Source organism: Mauremys reevesii, linkage group 6 (assembly GCF_016161935.1).
Source record: "Mauremys reevesii isolate NIE-2019 linkage group 6, ASM1616193v1, whole genome shotgun sequence".
NCBI classification, from domain to species: domain Eukaryota; kingdom Metazoa; phylum Chordata; order Testudines; family Geoemydidae; genus Mauremys; species Mauremys reevesii.
The window spans coordinates 14,328,395-14,349,993 of NC_052628.1; the positions used below are offsets into that span (position 1 = coordinate 14,328,395).

The 21,599-nt window shown below is 43.9% G+C and overlaps 1 protein-coding gene across 13 annotated transcripts in view; it reads left to right on the forward strand.

The window, feature by feature from the left end:
• CTIF (cap binding complex dependent translation initiation factor) overlaps positions 1–11,787 on the forward strand; it is a 316,149-nt gene extending 304,362 nt beyond the window's left edge. For 8 of the 13 annotated variants that reach the window (XM_039544403.1, XM_039544408.1, XM_039544401.1 and 5 more), the window contains 3 exons: positions 3,724–3,777; positions 10,800–10,874; positions 11,292–11,787. In XM_039544403.1, coding sequence (XP_039400337.1) covers positions 3,724–3,777; positions 10,800–10,874; positions 11,292–11,507 — 345 coding nt within the window. In that variant the 3' untranslated portion in view covers positions 11,508–11,787. The remainder of the gene's footprint in view (positions 1–3,723; positions 3,778–10,799; positions 10,875–11,291) is intronic. The other 5 variants (XM_039544404.1, XM_039544412.1, XM_039544405.1 and 2 more) reach the window with 1 other exon arrangement.
• Positions 11,788–21,599: the final 9,812 nt, after the last annotated feature.

Sequence of the window (21,599 nt, forward strand, 5' to 3'; positions counted from 1 at the left end):
TGGACTACTTTGTAAAAGAAATTGTGGACCATTTGAGTGCAAAGATTAATGAATTCTAGGAAAAATGCATTACAGCTCCCATGAAATCACTCTAACCATGCAGCACACATTATTTCCAGGAAGCGAGCCTATAAAGTTTATTTGCATTTGTTCATGAAAACGTGTAACCCCCTGGGGCCCTCCAGACATGCTAGCTTTCCCAAACAGATTGGCATATGCTGGATCTGTCCCAGGAATACAGAAATTTGGAAGCAGGAGCCCTCCCTTCCAGAGAGCTAAATGAGTGGTCTTGGGGTGTCTCCTTCCAGTCTACAAAGCTGTTAGCACCAGAAACCCTGAGCAAAAGTGAGAATCCTTTCGCAACAAAGGTTGGGTATGATCCGACCAGTCAGGCAGATTCTGGCATGCGGCTCCTCCTGTTAGGAAATCAAGTAGACACTTTGTCTACTCTCCAACCACTTCTCTCATTCCATGGCTTCTCTTGATATGAGGAACTGACTCGGGAGCAAAAGGAAGTTTTCCCCAGGACAGTCCAAGCCTCCAGGGGGTGGTTACAGGTTAGATAGAGAAGTGTGTGAGTCTCCTCTCACCTGTGCTGTTGTCTGCCTCTTGCTCCTCCTCCCTGTTACTCTGTCTTCTCTACTCTGTTAAGCTCCTTCTTCCACATTTTGTAGCTGTCCTGATAGATGTGAGTGCCTGTTTTGGAAAGACGACTGATTTCTGTGGGAGTATTTCTGCAAATGTAGCATACACAGCAGAGATGGGCAAACTATGGCCTGTGGGCCACAACCAGCCCGTGGGACCCTCCTGCCTAGCCCCTGATCTCCTGGCCCGGGAGGCTACCCCGGCTCCTCCCCGCAGCCTCAGCTCGCTGCGCCGCTGGCGCAATGCTCTGGGCAGCGGGGCTGCGAGCTCCTGGGGCAGCGCAGCTGCAGAGCCTCTGCCTGACCCGGTGCTCTGTGCTGCACAGTGGCATGACTGGCTCCAGCCGGGCAGCACCGCTGCCTGTCCTGGTGCTCTGAGCGGCATGATTGTAGCGGCACCAGCCATTGGTGCTCCAGGCAGCACAGTAAAGGGGAAAGGAAGCGGGGGGGGGAAGGTTAGATAGAGGGCAGAGGAGTTTGGGGTGGTGGTTAGGGGGCGGGACAGTCAGAGGGCAGGGAACAGGGGGGTTGAATGGGGGCAAGGGTCCCGGGGGAGCAGTCAGGAAGGAGGCGGGGTTGGATGGGGCAGCAGGGGCAGTCGGGGCAGGGGTTCCGGGGCAGTCAGGGGACAAGAAGGGGTGGATGGGGCAGGGTTCCTGGGAGCAGTCAGGAATGAGAGGGGTTGGATATGGTGGCAGGGGGCAGTCGGGGGCGGGGAGGTTCCGGGGGCGGTCAGGGGACAGGGAACTAAGGGAGTTGGATGGGACAGGAGTCCTGGGGCCGGGGGGCGCATCAGGGGGCGAGAAGCAGAGGGGAGGCGGATAGCGGGTGGGAGCCGGGCCATGCCTGGCACAGCCTCCCCTAACCAGTCCTCCATACAATTTCAGAAACCCAATGCAGCCCTCAGGCCAAAAAGTTTGCCCACCCCAATATACAGTGTGGAGTTATACATTTTTAAATATAGATCATCATTATAACGTAGGAGGGGCACTTACATAATAGGCATAAATAATACATTTGGATAAAATACGTTAAACTGCTAATGCCATTAATTAGGTTGAGACTTTGATCATACAAAAGCCAGACACTTCAAAGTTGCAATTCCAACAGCAGCTGAATGGTACAAACTTCATTACCTCAGGGTCAAACTGTGCACTCTGCATGCCTGTGACTTCCATTGACTTGATTTCCCATTGGGACTGGGTGTCACACATGCCATGGGAATTCAGGATATGGCTCTTATGCAGTTCAGCGCTGGGGTCTTGGAGCCAAGGGTCGATACAGAAGAGATCTCGCAGGGCTACGGAGGCAGGCAGTGAGGTAACAAGATTGTTGGCAGCCGTGCCAGCCTGCCAGTGCATAGGAGCCACTCAGAGGGTGCAATCTAGCAGGGGTGCCAGCCCCACGGACTCTTCTCCTACGCCTAGGATACTCAGGGAGACAAAGGGAGAAGATATCAGAATAACATTCCTTTGAAAAGGGTTACAAAATCACTGGCCAAATAACAAAATCCCTGAGCTCTGTAGCCCCAACCTGCAAAGATCTAACCAGCCAGCAGCCCTTGCATGCAAATGTGAAGTGTCTCAGCCAGTTTAGCCCCCTTAGGTTTGAGGAGTAGCTTAGAGATCTGTTATTTCTGTCGGCAGGGAAGCTTATGCGCAGCCATCTAAGCTAGCCTGGGAGGCATTGATTCAGCCCTGCCTGTGCTGCACAAATCACCCATTTTAGAAATGGTTTTGTCTAGCGCAGTCCAGCCTCCAGTGCAGACAGGGCGTAATGTGACTAAACTCCTGCATCTTCACTGAGGGTTAGACTAGATGACCTTTGCGATCCCTTCTAAGGGTACGTCCAGACTACCTGCCGGATCGGCGGATAGCGATCAATCTATCGGGGATCGATATATCGTGTCTCGTCTAGACGTGATAAATCGAGCCCCGAACACGCTCCTGTCGACTCGAGAACTCCACCAGGGCAAGCGGTGGAAGCGGAGTCGACGGGGGAGCCGCGGCCGTCGATCCCGCGCCGTGAGGACGGGAGGTAAGTCGAAATAAGATACATCGACTTCAGCTGCGCTATTCCCGTAGCTGAAGTTGCATATCTTACATCAACCCCCACCACCTCCAGTGTAGACCAGGCCTTAGCCCATGATTCTATGAAAACTGCTTTTGAAAACCCATCTCGAGAGGAGGCAATACCCCAGCACTATTTAACTGCTTCATGTTTATTATTAGCTTGTTATGATAGCAGGTGGGAAGAGCCCCCTCTCTCACCCCATCTGTCCCTTCTCCATGGAGCAGCGTTTGAAAGGGCCCCCGCTCATCACTACCTTTACTCTGTGCTATTCCTTCCCACCTATGTAATGGTTGTGTTTGTACTGGCCTCACAGCCATGTTTACAAGCTGGCTTTAAACACGATTCAGCATAGTTGGGAATCAGTGGAATTACAGGAGTGTGAAATCAGTGAAGTAAAATCAGGAAGTAAAATCAATCCCTGTGTGTAGGAAATGATGCTCTCGTGCAATGTAATTCTCGCATTGTTCAGAAGAACGACTCTGAAAGAGACCACCAGGTTCAGGGTGCAAATTCTTAATGCTTCCTATGCTTTCTAATTCGAAAAGGGCATAGAAAGCCCTTCACTTCTACTTACTGCTTCAACTGCAGTCCAGACTGTCAATGGCTGAAAATTATCATGTGATGGATATTTAATCACCTATGTATGTGAAATGACTTGGTGGGACTCAGCACATTTCCTTGTGTACAGTTACCTACGTCATAAAAACTCTCGCTACCCACTTAACATTTACCCTGAAAGTTATTATCTACTATGTATGTTCTTCTCTGCTTCCTCAGTCTCATCAGTGGAAATGCTGCATTCGGGTCTTGTTTCTCTTAATTCACACCAGAGACATCTTTCCTTTTTCCCCTCCGCTTTCTTCTTTTCCCTGCTGTGGCTGTGAGGAAAGCAAACACAGGTCAAAACATGGAAGGAGCAGTTTGGTAGGGGAGGGATTATAATGCAGTAGAAACAAGGCATGCTTTAATAACTGGCTGCCTCTTTTTCTCTCTCTCTCTCTTGCAGTTGTTGCAATCTCAGGATGTGAAAGAAGACGCTGTCCTTTGCTGTTCCATGGAGGTATGAAGGGGCTGTTGGGACCTCAGATATTCCGAGCCAAATTCTTCACAGCTTTGCACCTTGTGTCATTGTTTACACCTGTTCCAAGTGGTTGTAAAATCAGAATAGTGGTGTTTGCATCCCCACCCCCCACTTTGCACTTGGTCTGTGCAGAGGTAAATGGTGATAGGAGGGCAAGCAGTGGGGAATCAGGCCCTCTTTTTTATATTTATTTTTTTAACTTGTTTATTTGAGGGACATTGCAACCAAAATGAAAGTTCTCAAGAGGGACCACAATTTCTGTCCCACAGCCTTGTGCTACAAATGACCCCAGGCCAAGGTGTAAAACCAAACTCCTGACCACCCATGATCATCAAAAATACCACAACGCCTTGTCTGTGAAAAGGGTATTACCATTATGAGTGTGTCTGTTTCATTATATTTGAATATAGCAAACTACATCCTGCAGCCTTATTGCTTTGCATTGTGGTCCCATCACAAGCTATGTATAGTCAAGGCAGGCCCGTAGTAGGTGGGGAATATCTGAAATAACACTGGCGATTCAACATGAGTCAGTACTGAGAAAGTGCCCAGCCCAGTGTGTGCTGGCTCTGAGCTCCTGGAAGGGCCATTATACAAGTGAAATGTTAAGTTGATGTCCTAACCACTTAATGACCACAAGGGTGAAGTATTGAGTTCCTCTTTGCAGCACAAATCAAATTGGGTCAGGGGACCCAGATACAACCCAGTTGTTCCCTGTCTCACTTCCAATGCAATTCCAATCTCTCATCTCAACAGGACTTTTCCAGGGCTCGGTAACCAGGCTAAAGCTTTGGACGTGGTTACAAAATCCATTTAAGGTCCCATCTACTGCACACAGTGGAATCTTGCTAGAACTTGGTTCCCCGTCCGAGATGTTAAAATGTCTTAAGATAGGGCTACAACTGTTTTCCCCAAGCTCCTATATGACACAGGACACTTTCCGCTCAAAGACTGACATTCCTCTAACTGCCCTGATTTATTTTCAGTTGCTGAGGATTTTCTTTCCCTTTCCCTCCCCAATTCAGTTTCCCATAGTTCTTCCATCCTTACATGCTGCTTCTGCTTTCCCCTGGCTGACCGTCCTTATGATAGGCCTGCACCACCCTCAATGCAGTGTTCTGACTGGCCGTCATCAGTGAAATCTGGAGTGTCTCATTAGCCCCTAAAGATGAGCCATCACTTTAGGTATATACACTGCACGCTCGGTCTCAACCAGGCCTGGGGCCCAGAATCCTAAGTATGAATCCCATCACTGTGCACACAGTGCCACGCTACCCGACTGACTCTTGCTTTAGATTTTCCATTACACTTTAAAAAAGCCTATGTTAAAAAGAACATCAAGGTAGCAAAGTCAAGCATTCAGAAGTTAGGATATGCCAGAATTAAGATTGCCTGTGCCCTTTATAAGTTCAAAGCACAGCTCCCATTGACGTCAGTTGCACCTGCGAGTGCTCAGCACTTGGGCAGGCCAGATCCCAGTGTCTCAAGCCAGGCACCCAGAAAATGAGAATACATAATTAGTGACCACTTGTGAAAAGTTTGGTTTAAGGGACTTGCTCAGAATCACATAGGGACTCTTTGTGGCAGAGGCACGGATAAAATCCACTTCTCCAGAGCAGCATTCAATTGCCTTAAGCATGAGACCTTCCTTTGTCTTCTGTAATCCCCTGCCTTCTTCACTACACACCTTCCAACCTCTGCAACAAATGAGCCAGGGATCCTACAGATAACAGCCTCCTTCACTACCCAAACCTGATTCAACCCCAGAGCATCTCCCACCTGTGCATTGAATGAGACAGGGGTCCTGTGGAAAAAAGAATATGGGATCATGTAATTAAAGACTGTCTCGTGGTCATAAGGCAGAAACACCAAGGGGCTGAATAAGGTTGCATAGACTACCTTAATTCTGACATCTCCTAACGTATGAGTGCTTGACTTTCTAATATTAATGTTCTTTTAATGAATTTTTGTATGTAATTTCCTAGGTTTAAAAAAAAACTAACTGAAAACATTGAAATTCCATCATGTGGCATCATATTGAAACCCACATGGGTCATCAGCATGGTTGGAACCTTTATTCATATTTATTATTTGTATTTCTGTAGCACCTAGGCACCCTAGTCATGGACCAGGACCCCACTGTGCTAGGTGCTGCCCACAGAACAAAAAGACTGTCCGAGATCCACCGCACAGGCCTCTGCCACTTGAGCTAATGGAATACCGGATAGCAGTAGTAGCTTGTCATCCTCTGTGCGGACCAGCACTAGAGTGGGGGTGAACACTCTGCCAGTAGGTTTCACAGATATTTTCTGACAGCAGTGAAATGGTGAGAATCAGGAATCATGAGTTCCATTCCAGGCTCGAAAGGGATATGAGCTGTAGTGGGCACAGATTCTTCTGCTTGTTCCCCCTGTCACCTACAGCTCCAGTCCTGGGAATTCTGGCTCTTCATCTGATCTGTCTCTCTTCCCTGACAGCCTCCCACTGCCTGCCATCCAGCCTATGTGTTCCCCATCTCCACTGGTTCCCGGTCCCAGTCTCCCTTTCTGGACTTCTTGTCAAGCTCTTGTCCCCATCCCATTTCCCTCCCTTTCCCCTCCAGTTCCTTGTCCCAGTCTCCTTGCAGACAGTCCCATTCTCCCCTGCACCCTGACTTCTTGTCAAATTTGTCTCCCCTCCCCATCCCTTTCCCCCCACCACACCGGTTCCCAGTCTCTTTGCCCAGCTAGTCCCGGTCTCCTTTGAGGTCAGACTAGATGATCTGTTGGTCCCTTCTTGCCTTAAAATCTATTAAACTGCCTCCCACCACCCAGCTTCCAGTTCCAGTCTCCCCACATGGCTTCCTGTCCCATTCTCCCTCTTCCCACCCCACCCGAGCCTTCAGTCTCAGTCATGCATTGTCTTCCCCACCCAATGTCCTTCTCCAAATCTGCCTCCTTTCCCCCCCCCCCCTCCCCGCCGTATGGTTCTTGTCCCCTCTCCAATTGAAAAAGGCTGTTTCTTCCTCCACACTGCCTGGGTGGCAGGAGAGGCGAATGCTAAGAGCACAGGAGAGACAGTCTCCCTGCTCTTAGTTTAGGGGCCAGCCCTGGCATGGCCCACATCATCTGAGAGTTGCAATTCCAGGGAAAGTTCTTCTCTGCCCTGGATGGAGGAGCATGCTCAATGTGGACGGAATGGTCAGAGTTTTTAGCTTCAAAGCTCTAGCAAGTCACTACTGAGCATGTGCAAACTGCAATTTATTTTTTTTTGGAAGGATTTTAACTTGGCCAAATTTGGGCAGTTTTTCGAGAGGCAGACAAAAGGCACATCCCTGACACAAAGGCCATCCCACTCCCTTGCCAAATTTCAAGTTCCTGCTTCAAAGTTGGAGGCACGAAAGCATTTCAAAGAAACAGTTGCCAGAATTTAACATGGACAAAACAACTTATTTTTCACTAGTGTCTCTCTTGGAAATGGCTGAATTGTTTTGGCTGAAATTCTCCAAAAAGACTCAGGCTGAGGCAGACACCTGGCTTGGGAAATTTCAGCTCTAATGGTTAAAGATTGGCAACGTTATAAACAACTGAAAACAGGGTCTAATAATGGAAAGTGTGGAGCAACCTTAATAATAGCTGACGCTATCATAAGAAGATAATAGGAAAAGGATTTGCAGCATTATGGCTGGAGCAGAGTCTGGCATTCTGGATACATGCATTCTAGTCCATGCCTTGCCATGGGTATGGTGTGAACTCGGACTAGTCACCAACCTTTCTGTACCTCAATTTCCACCTTTGCTGAATGGCTGCAATGCTGTATTCTATCCCACAAGAATGTTTTGAGGATTCATTGTTTTAAAGCAATTTGAGACTCTCAGAGGAAGTGCACCATACCTGATAAATGAAAATCATCGTTCTATATAGATTACCAATTCAGTACAACCTTCCTAAATTCACACTAATGACTAGGGGTTAACTGATACTTGTGAATCAGCAAAATTATTGAATGAACATTTAAAAACGTCTGACGAAGTGGGCATTCACCCACAAAAGCTTATGCTCCAATACGTCTGTTAGTCTATAAGGTGCCCCAGAACTCCTTGTCGCTTTTTAAAAACCCAGACTATTACCTCACAGTATGCATTTTGTTTTGTCAGATTGATTTTCGAGTGGGATTTAGTAAAGCATTCAGCACTACTCCCGTTGGAGTGAGTGCTTTCAAATTCCCACTCTGACTGTTCAGTTCTTCATGATATACCACTGAATGTTCAGTAGTATATTTTGTTAAAAAAAAAATTTGGGAGGTTTAGGAATACATGGCCTCAGTACAGGACCTAGTGAGTAACACTGAGAAGAGGGAAGACTACCAGTTATTTGAGCAAGATTAGAGAATCATAGAAATGTAGGGCGGGAAGGGACCTCGGGAAGTGATGATGAAGCCTCTTCCAGAGCTTAATTTATAGTTAGAAAGTGAGTATCTAACCTAAATCTCTGTTGCTTCAGATTAAGCCCATTACTTCTTGTCCTACCTCCAGTGCTCATGGAGAATGATCAATCACTGCTCTTTATACCAGTCCTTAATGTATTTGAAGACTGTTTCCAGGTACCCCCTCAGTTGTCTTCTCTCAAGACTAAACATGCCCAATATTTTTAATCTTTCCATGTAGGTCAGGTTTTCTTTAAACCTTTTATCACATTTGTTGCCCTCCTCTGAACTCGCTCCAGTTTGTCCACATCTTTTCTAAGTGTTGCGCCCAGAATTGGACACAGTGCTCCAGGTGAGGCCTCACCAGTGCCGAGTAGAGCGTGATAGTTCCCTCCTGTGTCTTACATGCAACATTTCTGTTACTACACCCCAGAATGATATTAGCCTTTTTCACATCACATTGTTATCTCATATTCAATTTGTGATCCACTATAGCCCCCAGACCCTTTTCAGCAGTACTACCACCTAGCCAATTATTCCCCATTTTATAGTTGTGCATTTGATTTTTCCTTCCTTAGTGAACTATTTTGCACTTGTCTCTATTGAATTTCATCCTACTGATTTCAGACCAATTCTCCAATTTATCAAGATAGTTTTGTGTTCTAATCCTACCCTTCAAAGTGCTTACAACCCCTTCCAGTTTGGTATCATCTACAGATTTTATAAGCATGCTCCCCACTCCATTATTCAAGTCATTAATGAAAATATTGAATACTATCGGATCCAGGACTGACACCTCTGGGACCCCACTAAATGTACCCTGCATTTTCCCAATTTGACAGTGAACCATAGATAACTCCTCTTTGAGTACAGTTTTTCAACAAGTTGTGCACCCATTTCAAACTAATTACATCTACCCCGTATTTCCTTAGTTTACGTATGAGAATGTCATGTGGAACTGTATCAAAGGCCTTATAATCCTATTATCCTCTAGGTGCTTACAAATTGATTGTTTAACAATTTATTTCAGTATCTTTCCAGGTATCAAAGTTAGGCTGACTGGTTTACAATTCCCTGGGTCCTCTTTGTCCGCTTTTAAAAGATAGATACCATGTTTGCTTTTCTCCTGTCCTCTGGGACCCTTGCCTATCCTCTGAGTTCTCAAAGATAATTGCTAATGTTCTGAGATTGCTTCAGCTAGTTCCTTAAGGCCCTTGGATGAATTTCATCAGGCCCTGCCCACTTGAATACATCTAATTTACCTAAATATTCTTTAACCTGTTCTTTCCCTATTTGGGCATATATTCCTTCCTCCTTGTTGTTAATATTAATTGTGTTGAGTATCTGGTTACCATTAACCTTTTTAGTGAAGGCTCAAGAAAATAGGCATTAAACATCTCACCTTTTTGGTGTCATCACTTATTAGCTCTCCTTCCTTGCTAAGTAGAGGACCTACACTTTCCTTCATTTTTCTTTTGCTCCCAATGTATTTAAAGAACCTCTTCTTTTGGCCTTTTCTGTCTCTTGTTGGTATCACTCATTTTGTGCCTTGGCCTTTCTGATTTTGTCCCTGATTTTGTTCTTGTGAGCTGTTATTGTTGCTGTTCTTAAAGCACAATCTTGCGTCCGTTAAGACAAAACAAGGTGAACACACACAAAAAGAGGAGCGAAAAATACAGCAAAGATCGAAACTTCATCTTTCACCTGCAGCCCTGCTGCTGGAAAAGTACAAGAAGAGCACGTATTCACCTTAGAAGCCACTCTGAGACCTGGCAAACTTCTACCAGCATCAGATGTTTTTGGCATTGCATTTAGCTGCCTTTCTGGTCACAGGCTTATAGCAGTGTGGCAAAATATGCAAGCTTGGCCATCTAAACCAGACTCTTATTAGACAAAAGGAAAAAGGAGAGAGAGAGGAAAGAGAATGATTAAGGTAGGGAAGGAAAAAGACACAGTATGTAGGAGACAAAGTTTCACATTCCAGGTGGTGTTTGGGATCTGAAGCTGATGGAGGTAACGATGTCAGCATCTGTCTCCCTCTCTCTGGCCCAGTCTGGTCAGGACATCTTTCAGGGTTAGGATGAAGAAGGTCCTGTGGATCCCAGTAGACGATGGGGGTGGCAGCCATATTGATAAAGCTTGCTCTTTCCCCATCTCTCATCTTTCAATCAGGCAGGGTCGCGCTAGCCAGCTTTTTCTCCCCAAAGTCTCTTTTGGAGGACACAAAAAGGAGAGTCTTGACTGGAATAGCCTACCCCCCTCCTTATTTTGTCCACCAATTAAGCCTAATTTCTGACACACCAATTTTGGTTCATTAATTCACGGTTGCACTTTTCTTGTTTGCCAGGCATGATCTTGAGTTATATCAGTAGGGCCTTTTTATTTGGGCTAATTCAGTCTTTGTATCTCTTTTGTATCTTTTCCCATCAGCATTTATTGTCACAGATTATTGTGACACTTTATAAACTTTCTTACAGTTGAGCTCACAATAAAGATAAATTTGTAGGCCCAGTTATCACACCGTACCTATGTCACATTTGCACCCATAACCAGGTAGTTCAGCGTACAAGATCTCAAAATTTGCACTCGTATCTCAGTTGCAGGTGCCAAATGCAGGTGAGGACTTCGTCTCCAGAAAGGATGGCTACACTTTTGGAAATCAGCCCTATTATGTAAATATTTTGTCCTTATAATTGAATGCTGTTCAGTGTAGCCTCCAGAAGCCCTTAAGTTGTTACATGACAGCAAACATCAGACCATCTGTGGCTCTAATGCCATTGTTTCTCTGCAGCCAACTTCACTTTTTCAGAGGTTCCATATGCCTGCATCCAGCTCTGCACTTTAATAATTTACAAGCATGGGTGCCGGCAGGATAGCTTTCCAGGAGAGTCTCCACAAAGTGAGGAATTCTGGTAGCAATGCTGTGATTAACTGAGCTTTAGATCCCTTGGGTCCTCCACCACCCCACATGACAAGCCCAAGCTGACATCTTAGTCGCAACCAGGATAGTTTTAAAACTAAACAATAATAAACGCTGGAGTGGTGACTTGCACTTTAACATGCAACTTTCAACCCTTCTCTCTTGACAGCTGCAAAGCACAGGCCGGCTGCTGGAGGACCAGCTGCCTGAGATGATGACAGAGCTGCTGGCAATAGCACGTGACAAGATGCTGTGCCCCTCGGAGTCCATGCTGACACGGTCCCTCCTCCTCGAGGTCATTGAGCTGCACGCCAACAACTGGAACCCCCTGACGCCCACCATCACACAGTACTACAACAAGACAATCCAGAAACTGACAGCCTGAGAACGCGGGGCGGTGGGGATGGAAGGGAGCAGGAAGAAGACATGCACCTTAAAAGGAAACAGGAAGGAACTGTGCTACAAATTGATCAGCTACTGGAGAGAGAAGCAAGAACCTTTATGAGAAAATACCTAAGAAGACAAACCCCAGCATGCTTAAGAATATGTTCATGAGGTTGGGGGGCAGGGGAGCATGTTTCTTTTCAGCTGCGTTGCGGAGCACCACCCCTCTTTCCTGCTGAGTTTTTGTTTCAGGTTTCTTTTATTAAATCATTGCTCATGCAGCCGCGCATCCCGCCGTGTTATTGTTTGGCTTTAGAAAGAACATGGAGAATTTGAAAAGCAAGTGGAAGTGCAGGCTAGCATTGTTTTCACGTCATTCTCTTGGCCTGCACCAGCCAACTGGCAGGAGACAACACACAGCAGATGTCTTGGGAGGACAAAGAAAGACACGTTCCACACCAGACGCCGGTAATTGACGGCTTTTGTCAAAGCGAAGCTTTCATTATTTTTTCCCCCCTCTTCTTGTCTTCAACTTTTTATTCTCTCCCCGACCCTCCCTCTGCAAAATCCCCACGAACACCTGATTCTAGGTTAGGATTTCACACAAGATGATTTATTTATTTGCACTGGGTTTTCATTTTTCTTTGTTTTTGTTTTATTAGGTTTTTTTAAACGGACATTTGCTATCAACTTTGAAACATGAAAATAACATTATAATGTGAGCGCTTGAATGGTTGGCACGAGGGTGTTAAATTGGAAGAAGAAGTTAAAAAAAATCCAAAAGCCACTTTAGAAGTATCATAGCCACAGTCTTCTTGCCAGTAACCTATCAAGGTAATTGAAAAAATGTACACTCTGACCTGGTAACTCTAAGAAACACAGGCATTCTGCAGCTGTTTGCTACTAAAGACGCAGTATTCCTCATCCACTAAACTATAATCCATTTATTTTTTGTAACTTACTTTGTTTGTTTGTTTGTTTAAAGAGTGCTTTATTGTAATTACTGTCACAGTTGTAATTATACATTTAAACCAGGTCCCTTATGCTTGGTCCTAATAATAGACAAGGTGAGGGAAAAATTAAGACTTGAAGTTCTTCTTTGGAAACCGGTAAACAGAAGGTGACAAGTATATGGCATTGGAAAGGAAAAAAGAAAAGCCGAAAATATAGCTTTCAGGTTTGGCTTCTAATTAGCTAAACTTTCCTAACCCGCGTCTCTCAGTTTTCATTGCATAGACGTGGAACTCAGAAGGAGGCTGTTCCCGTCTTTTGCTTTGCCAGAAGCATAGTCTGTTTAGTCGGTGTAACTAATACAGCCTCTGATATGGAGGAGGGTCAGAGCGGGTTGTTTCGTTCCGCTAAATGAAGTGTAAAGAGGAGAGCAAAGTGTAAAGAGGAGAGCAATGTGGCTAGAGATGGCGTTAGAGGTAGTACGAGAAGGAAGCCACAGTACACCTCACTGGCCTTACCTGTGTAACCCACTGGTGCGTGTGTGTTACAATTCCCATTCTGTGTCCAATTCACAGAGGATATGAGTCTGTTACAGCCCCAGCTAGGGACTTTCAGCTCGAACTGTAACAGCTCATGCTTTTAGCTTTGGCAATCTGTGGTTCTATCCCTGGTGGGTCAGACAAGATGGCAGCTGTCACGTAGTGGAAGCTTGTCTGGAATTCAAACTGCCGTGGGCCTCAGACACTGAGGATGAGCTTCCTTGGATCCGAGGAAGGATGTAACTCACTGGTGAGTGTGTGTTACAGGTCCCCAGCCTCCATGCCCGGTGCACAGAGAGATGAGTCTGTTACAGCCCCACCTAGAGAGATTTGATTCTTTAGTGCAAGCTGTCGCAGCTCATGCTTTTTGAGCTCTGGAGGTGCCCAGTTCAATCTGCAGTGTGTTAGTAAAGGCAGCAGCCATCACATCTACTCGTCCCACCATATTTAACACTAGTGCAGTTTCACTGGTGTTAGAAACATTGGGAGCCCTTTATAGAGAGGCTGCTGGCAGCAATTTAAGCACTGTGTTCTCTAGACCTGATCCAAGCAGGATTAGGTGATATACATGCTTAAAAACCCTAGTGCTCCATCTGCTCTAGGGTTCTCCACAATGCTCATACCAGTGAAGCTGAAGTGGGGTTGGCAATGCTGGGAAGTGTTTGCAGAATGCCCCTTGGGCAGATCAGTCTAGCATGAGAGGTGAAGCCAGTGACTTGACTTGATTAGGGAAGAAGGTGAGATGTTAAGTGTGCAACATGCTTTTAGACTGAGATGGATCCGTGTCAGTCGTAAAACAAGTATTAGTTTTGAAGCAGATGCAAGTTTGGCAGAGAAACCGCAGCTTCTAAGCATATGGTACATTTATTTTTTTAAAGTATCTATTCTGTAGCAAGTCTGTAATTCCTAAGAAGAGCAAAGCTGCCCACCAAACCCTTCCTTAGGGGCCAGTGCCCCAGGACAGCATGGCTTTAATTCCCAATGATGCCAGCAGGATTTGTGGGTGCTCATCAACTTGCAGGCTTAGGGCTTTAATGTATAATATAAGGCAAGAAATTTGTGAGAGATCGACGTAAACACAATATTTACCATTTGGGGTGTGAGTAACATTAACCAGATTTATGGATCCTGTTGACTAACTTCAGTTTCTTTTTTGGAAAAGGAGATCTGTTCCAGCCCCGTATTTGAAACATGCTTTGAAGTTACTTATTTCAGTAACTTCGTATTGATACAGAGGGATGGGCAGGCCATTACTTCACTTCCTGTACAGTGACCAGGAAATGATGTCATGGCTTAGCGGTTGCTTCTTTATTGATGTTTTTATTTACTACATCACTTCTGGTGCTTACTTGATGAAGTCTAACAGAATTAGGGGGGTGGAAATTTCCCTTTATTTGTTCAGCACTTATTACAATGGAAGATTAGAGAAGGAAGTGACAGTACATAACCCTCCCTCCAGGCACCTGTGATCTGAGCATAGCTGCCAATGTTGGGTGAATCTAACCATTAAGAGATTAATATCTGCCTTATTTCATTATTGCAACAGGTCTCAGAAACTCACTTGGAAAATCTGTTTTGGTGTTTGTAACACTCACAAGCTGTTTTCCAAAAGTCAGTTTGTGATTAGGGCGCTACTGATCAGTGCTTATAATATGGGAGGATGGTATATTCCAATTTTTTCTTCGCTTTTCTCCTGTTGTTCAGTTTTCTTCCCTTTCCCCTGACAGTAAGAAGTATGGATTCGGCAACCCACCTCTGGCGCCATGAAACTGGAGTGTAGCTCCTGATTAAACATGAGACCCAAACACAAACCCCAAGGTCCAAATACCCACCCACCTTGAGGCAATACAGATCTGGATCTGAACTCCACAACTTAGACCAGTAGATTGAATTTCTGCCTGCTTGTTGACAAGAACAAAGATTCAATCCAGATCTTTTTTGGATGTTCAATATAAGAGAGAACCAGATTTCTCCATTACTTGGGGGGAAATTATTTGCAGGAAGCCAAGTTTGAGGGCAAAAATTTCCAACAAAGAAAATACCACAAGAGGAGAGAAGATTTGTTTTGTGGTTCACAGTTATTCGAAACTTCTCTGTTTCCTGCTGTTTTCTAAGGTGCATACAAAGCAAGAGAAAACAGCAGGAAACAGAATCCTCAACAGTACCGTGTCCAGGAAAGAAAGAGAAGACCTTGATTCAGCTGTAAAACATTGCCTAATGCACTGGACTTCTCTGGAAAGACTGATTTCTAGTTCCAGAAACAGTCTAGGGATGACAAGGGGTTAGCTCTCTGAAGACTGACACTTGCAGTACCTCAGCATTAGGTTGTCTGTGAGAAAACTGTGTCACAGTAGGGGCAGAAATATTTTATAGTGAATATCCGTGAGAGATTGGACTTCATAGAACAACAAAGCCCAACAGTGTTATAAGGTTCAGGGCTGTAGCCTTTGAATCTAAACCCTCCTTAAGGTGTTTGCCCTCTGATGCCTTGCCCCTTGGGGTGTGAAAGAAGCAGCTGCTTAAGACTGGATTCAGTGCAGTCTCACAGAATTGTCATGAAATTTTACCAACCTGAACACAAACTCTACTCACCCCCATTTTAAGACAATGCTAAAGATGGAAAACAAAAATGTTCAAGGTTGATGTAATGTGATACGTGGGTTATCCACAGTTGATTATTTGATTGCTTTAGAACGTCCACAGCCAATCAGAATAATTATTTAAGCAGCTTACTATATCCACGTGCTGCTGCTACTTTTTCAGACTTGAACAAAGAATTTAAAAGTGATTTTTTTGTTTTATTTTTGGGGTTGTTTTTTTTTTAAATGAAAACAGCCCCTAAAATACAGGCCATATGGGGAAATGTGTGAATGATTGAATTGAGCCCTCCAATAACCACGATCTCCAGCTCCTGTTCCCAGCCTTCCCAGTATACATGCCAGCTTCTGTGGCTCCTGTCTTTCACCCAGTATAGTCTGCAACATTTCAAAATTGACCTCTGAATGTATCAAAGGAAGGGAAAAAGAAGAACCCAGAGAAGAATTGGAAATTGCATTTCTAAGACTTGAATTTTCACCTAATCACTGGGAATTTTCTTGGAGCACCAAGAAGCAAAGCCAAGCCACATGACAGTAATTCTGTTCAAATGCTTCTCCACCGCCAGCCATGAGGGTTTATTCATAGTTTTCCTTTACTAGAGGTTGCCTTCTAGCTGCAGTCCTGTACCCAGATATTCAGGTTTAATGGATTTGGCCTGTTACTTTGTTCTGTAGCCCTGAAATTTTCCCCTAGCCTTTTTTGGACAGTGTCTAAGAACTTCTCGTGATGTGAAATCCATCTTTCAATGATTCGTGATTTGTATCTGACAATTAAAGTGTGTTCATTCCGCCATTAACTGCTTTGTAATTTGAAATTTTGATTGTTCCATGGGTACCCATGAATCTAAATGTTGACTGAAAATGTATTTTTTCCCCTGGAACTATACACACCATCAATCATATCTTTTGAAAGTCCATTGATAACAATAAACTTTACCTATGACATTGCTACCCCTGAACAGCATTGCTAAGGAATGAAAGAAACAGGACAAAATAGCATTTTTCTCCATCTAAGAGTGGTCACCAGTTTATGTTTCCAGGTTTCTCAATAGTGAGAGACTGTCCACTATATGAATGTGAAAGCATCATCAGTACCACTGGTGTAAATAACATGCATTCTATAAGATGCTCTGTGGTGGAAAGTGTCCAGCAGAAGCAGTGGTGCCAAGATACAGCTAGAACCAATATTATAGGTTCACTAGAAATGTCTATAAATCAGCACTGTAAAACCATCTCTGTTTTTAATATTTTCACCAATTCATGGTAAGGTCAAGTACAAAAATCCAAGTGAGTTTGTTTGTTGTTTCTATTCTTTATAGCCGCCAGAGCCTGTAATTATTAAGGCCATGTCTACACTAGCACTTATGTCAGCAAACTTTTGTCACTCAGAGATGTGGAAAAAACACACCCCTGAGCGACATACGTTTCACTGGCATAAGTGGTAGAGTGTACTGTGCTGTCGGTGGGACAGCTTCTCCTGCCGACATAGCTACCGCTGCTTGTTGGGGGTAGTTTAATTATGTCAACAGGAGAGCTCTCTCCCGTGGGCATAGAGTGGCTACACGAGAGTTCTTACAGCGGCGCAGATGCATCAGGACAGCTCTGCTGCTGTAAACTCTCTAGTGTAGACATAGCCTTAGTGTGCACTGAGTTACCTTTTGAAGGAACATGAGTTACCATTTATGTTTCTTCATTAGCTTTGCCCAGTTTCAACCTTTGTGTTCTCAATAAACGTAGATTTCAAAAATTGTTCCTTTAAAATTAAATCAGTGGAGGGAGGGGGCGGGAAGTCCAGTTAGGGTATGTCTACACTACCCACTGGATTGGCGGGCAGCGATCGATCCAGAAGGGATCGATTTATCGCGTCTAGTCTAGACACGATAAATCGACCCCCAAGCGCTCTCCCATCAACTCCTGTACTACAGCACTGCGAGAGGTGCAGGCAGAGTTGACAGGGGAGCGTCAGCAGTCGACTCACCAAGGTGAAGACACCACAGTAAGTCGATCTAAGTACGTTGACTTCAGCTACATTATTCACGTAGCTGAAGTTGTGTAACTTAGATCGATTCCCCCCCACACACACACACCCTCCGGTCCTCCGTGTAGACCAGGGCTCAGATATGTCGGGTCAGATCTTCAGCTGATGTGAGTTGGAGTAGCATCACAAGCTATCTCAGTTCACACCAGCTCAGGATCTGGCCCTTCATCCATAGGTCATTAAATTTGTCCCGCCCTGTGCCCTGAGAAGATATCTTCTCACCTGCGGTTTGAGGATATAGGTGGAGAAAAGCAGTGATACTGTTGGGAAATCCCTGAGATGAAGCTGCACAGGCAAAGAACGTTTTCTCAGTGTTACAGTAACTAAATTTACTGAGAGGATGAAGGGGGAGGGAGAAGCTCAAATGAAGAACAGATTTGTGGAGTCTTCCACTACAAAGTGGTTAGCCATCTGCCCAGAGTCTATATGGCATGTGATTAGACTGGTTCCTAGTGAAATTAGTTCCGAATTGAAGGTTTTAGTTCTCCACAAAGTGACTTGTGTGGTTTCCCACGAGGGATTTCACCACTGTTTGGAGAAGACATCATTTATAGAAAAGGTGAAACACAAAGAGGGGAGAGTAGTGAAGTAAGTGATATGCTTGGGTCTCCCCTTCCCCCTGAAGGAGACTACTTTGTATCTATTCTTGGCGTGATGGATGAGTTTGAAAGGAAAATTGATAGAAGCCCCTATGGTTTATTTTTGTTCACAAGCTTCGCCTTATTTTTACAAACACCTCTCACTTAGAAGTCTCAGAATCTTAAACTTGGTTTTTATTCCCCCTCCGGGCGTTCTGTGGATTTATACTAATTTTGTTCTTTCCACTAAGCTGTTATCCCATCCTTTTGTGATCTCCAGGAGAAATAACACTAAAGCTTTCCAAGTCCAGTGTCAAAAGCAAAGGGAGTTGTGGTTTCCTTCAGAACACAGTCACGCTAACAATGATTTTTTTAAATGTATTTATTGTGTTTGAAAATTTAATCATTTATCAGATTTGTTAAACTAGGCGCTTTTTTAAAAAAGAGAAAAGGAAAAATATTTTTTTGGGGGGGAAGAGACTAGCTATTTGTACTAGGGGAGAAAAACGTCATTTTCTGCTTTTCCTAGACTGTTAAGGGAGATCACTCTTCATGGCAATTCAGTTTTGTTTATAGAACATCCAGAACCACTGTATGCTATAAAATACATCATCTGCGTAATAAATGTTTAAAGCCTGACATTTCACCATCTCTCTCTTGATATGTGGTATCAGTTTTGGTGGTCTGCTAAGATGTTTATTTTGTCGAGCTTGGAACTAAGTATGGAAGAAAAAGAATACCTGCCTGGTTAGAAATTTAAAGGAGGGATTCATTCTTCCTTCCTTTATTGTTTGTTACAGCAGGCTGTGCTGCATGTCTGATCCATTATCGCCCTGTCATGTACTCCTCTCTAAGGCCCCAATCCTGTGCCATGCAGAGGGCTCAGAATGGAAAATGGAGAGTGCTCGCCATTTCACATGATCAGGCTTTAGAAGGCTGGATCCTCCCATTAAAGTCGTTAGAGTTTTGCCGTTGGCTTCAATGAGAACAAAATTGGGCCCTGAGAGTCCATCCAATGCCCACTGAAGTCAATGCAAAGACTGTATTTGGCTTCAGTAGGCACTGGATCAGGCCCAGTCTTCTGACTCTGCTACTGATCTGATCCCGTTCCCCACGAAGAAACAGTGCAGGGGCATCCAAAGCGATATCCATTAGATTCTCTTTTCCCCTGCGACTGTTGAAATTGATAGCATGACTAAATACCTCAGTATAAGGTTTTGTTTTGTTTTGTTACTTTGGGGAGAAAAGGGGTTTGCACATTTTTGTTGCTGTTGTAAAAGTCTGCATTTTAATATATGCAAAACCTCACTTGCTGAAACTATCATTTTTATTATATTATGGTTTCATCAAAATGGATGAAAAATAGTGCAACTATTATGGTGAATTGTGATATTAATCACAGAATAAATATTGAAATCAATGTTTAGAAACTTCCATTGACTCCTTATTTTGCCACGTTTTGCGGGGAGGGAGGGTTGTTTTTGTTTTTGTAGTATTTGTGTTCCTCACATATTTCATGTCTCAGCTCTACAAAAAAGTAACAGCCCCCCTCACACAAAATAATTCAGCACCCACGGCTTATCCAATACTGCTGATTCCCTACAGGGCAGCCAGTTAACCTTAATGCAGAAAAGGCAGAAGGGTTCAATACATATTTCAGTTCTGTATTTGGGAACAAAACGGGACATAGTCATATCCTATTATGCTAACACTCTTTCCATTCCATTAGTATCTCAGGAGAAGCAACTACTAAAGTTAGACATTTTGAAATCCATAGGTCTGGATAATTGCATCCAAGAGTTTTAAAAGAGCTGGTTGAAGAGCTCACTTGACCATTAATGTTGATTTTCAATAAGTCTAATAACACTGAGAACGTTCCAAAAGACTGGAAGAAAGTTAATTTTGTGCCAATATTTAAAAGGAGTAAACAAGATGACCTGAGTAGTTACAGACCTGTTGGTCTGACATCAATCCTGGGTAAGAGAATGCAGCAGCTGATAGGGGACTCGATTAATAAAGACGTAAAGGGGTGGTAATATAATTAATGCCAGTCAATGTGGGTTTATAGAAAATAGAAACTGTCAAACTAACTTGATATCCCCTTTTTTGGTGAGATTATAAATTTGGTTGATAAAGGTAATAGTGGTGATACATTACACTTAGATTTGTGTAAAGCTTTTGAGTTTGTACCGCTCGACATTTTGATTAAAAAAATAAAACAATATCAAATTAATGTGGCACACATTAAATACATTAAAAGCTGGTTAAGCGATAGGTTTCAAAATGTAGTTGTAAAAAGGGGAATCACTATCAAGCAGGTGTGTTTCCACTGGGGTCCCACAGTGACCCCAGTTCTTGTGCTAATGCTATTTAATGTTTTTATCAGTGACCTGGAAGAAAACATAACATCATCACTGATAAAAATTGGAGATGAAACAAATCTTGTCAGCGTGGTAAATAAGGAAGAAGACAGGTCCCTGATACAGAACAATCTAGATTGCATGATAAGCTGGTAGCACGCAAACAATATGCATTTTAATAGGACTAAATGTAACTATATATATCTAGGAACAAGCAATGTGGGCCATACTTACCCAATGGGGGACTCCATCCACCACCACCCCCAAATCTTTTTCAGAGTCACTGCTTCTAGGATAATCAGCTAAACGTGAGCTCCCAGTGCAACGCTGTGACCAAAAGAGCTAGGATGCATAAATGGGGGAATATCTAGTAGGAGTAAAGAGGTTATTTTATCTCTGTTTTTGGCACTGGTGTGGCTGCTAATGGAAAATACTGCATCTAGCTCTGTTGTCCACAGTTCAAGAAGGATGTTGATAAATTAGAGTTCGAAGAAGAACCATGAGAATGATTAAAGGATTAGAAAACCTGCCTTATAGTGATAGACTCAAAGAGCTGAATCTATTTAGTTTATCAAAAAGAAGGCTAAGAGGTGACTTGATCATAGTTTATAAGTACCTAAATGGGGAACAAATATTTAATAATGGGCTCTTCAGTCTAGCAGAAAAATGGATTAACAATCTAATGGCTGGAAGTTGAAGCTAGACAAATTCAGACTGGAAATAAGGCGTAAATGTCTAACAGTGCAGGTAATTAACCATTGGAACAAGTTATCAAGGGTCATGGTGGATTCTCCATCACTGGCAATTTTAAAATCAAGACTGGATGTTTTTCCTGAAAGATCAGAAAAGGGAAGGTGTGTGACCTGTGTTATCCAGGGGGGCAGAGATGATCACAATGAGAACTGCCGACCCAAAGCATCGTTAGTAACATGCACAGAAGACAAGGTATTCAGTCCGATTCTGCAGTTATTAAATTCACACACACACAGAGCAATGTCTCTTCGCCTACCTCAGTTACAGTTGTATTGAT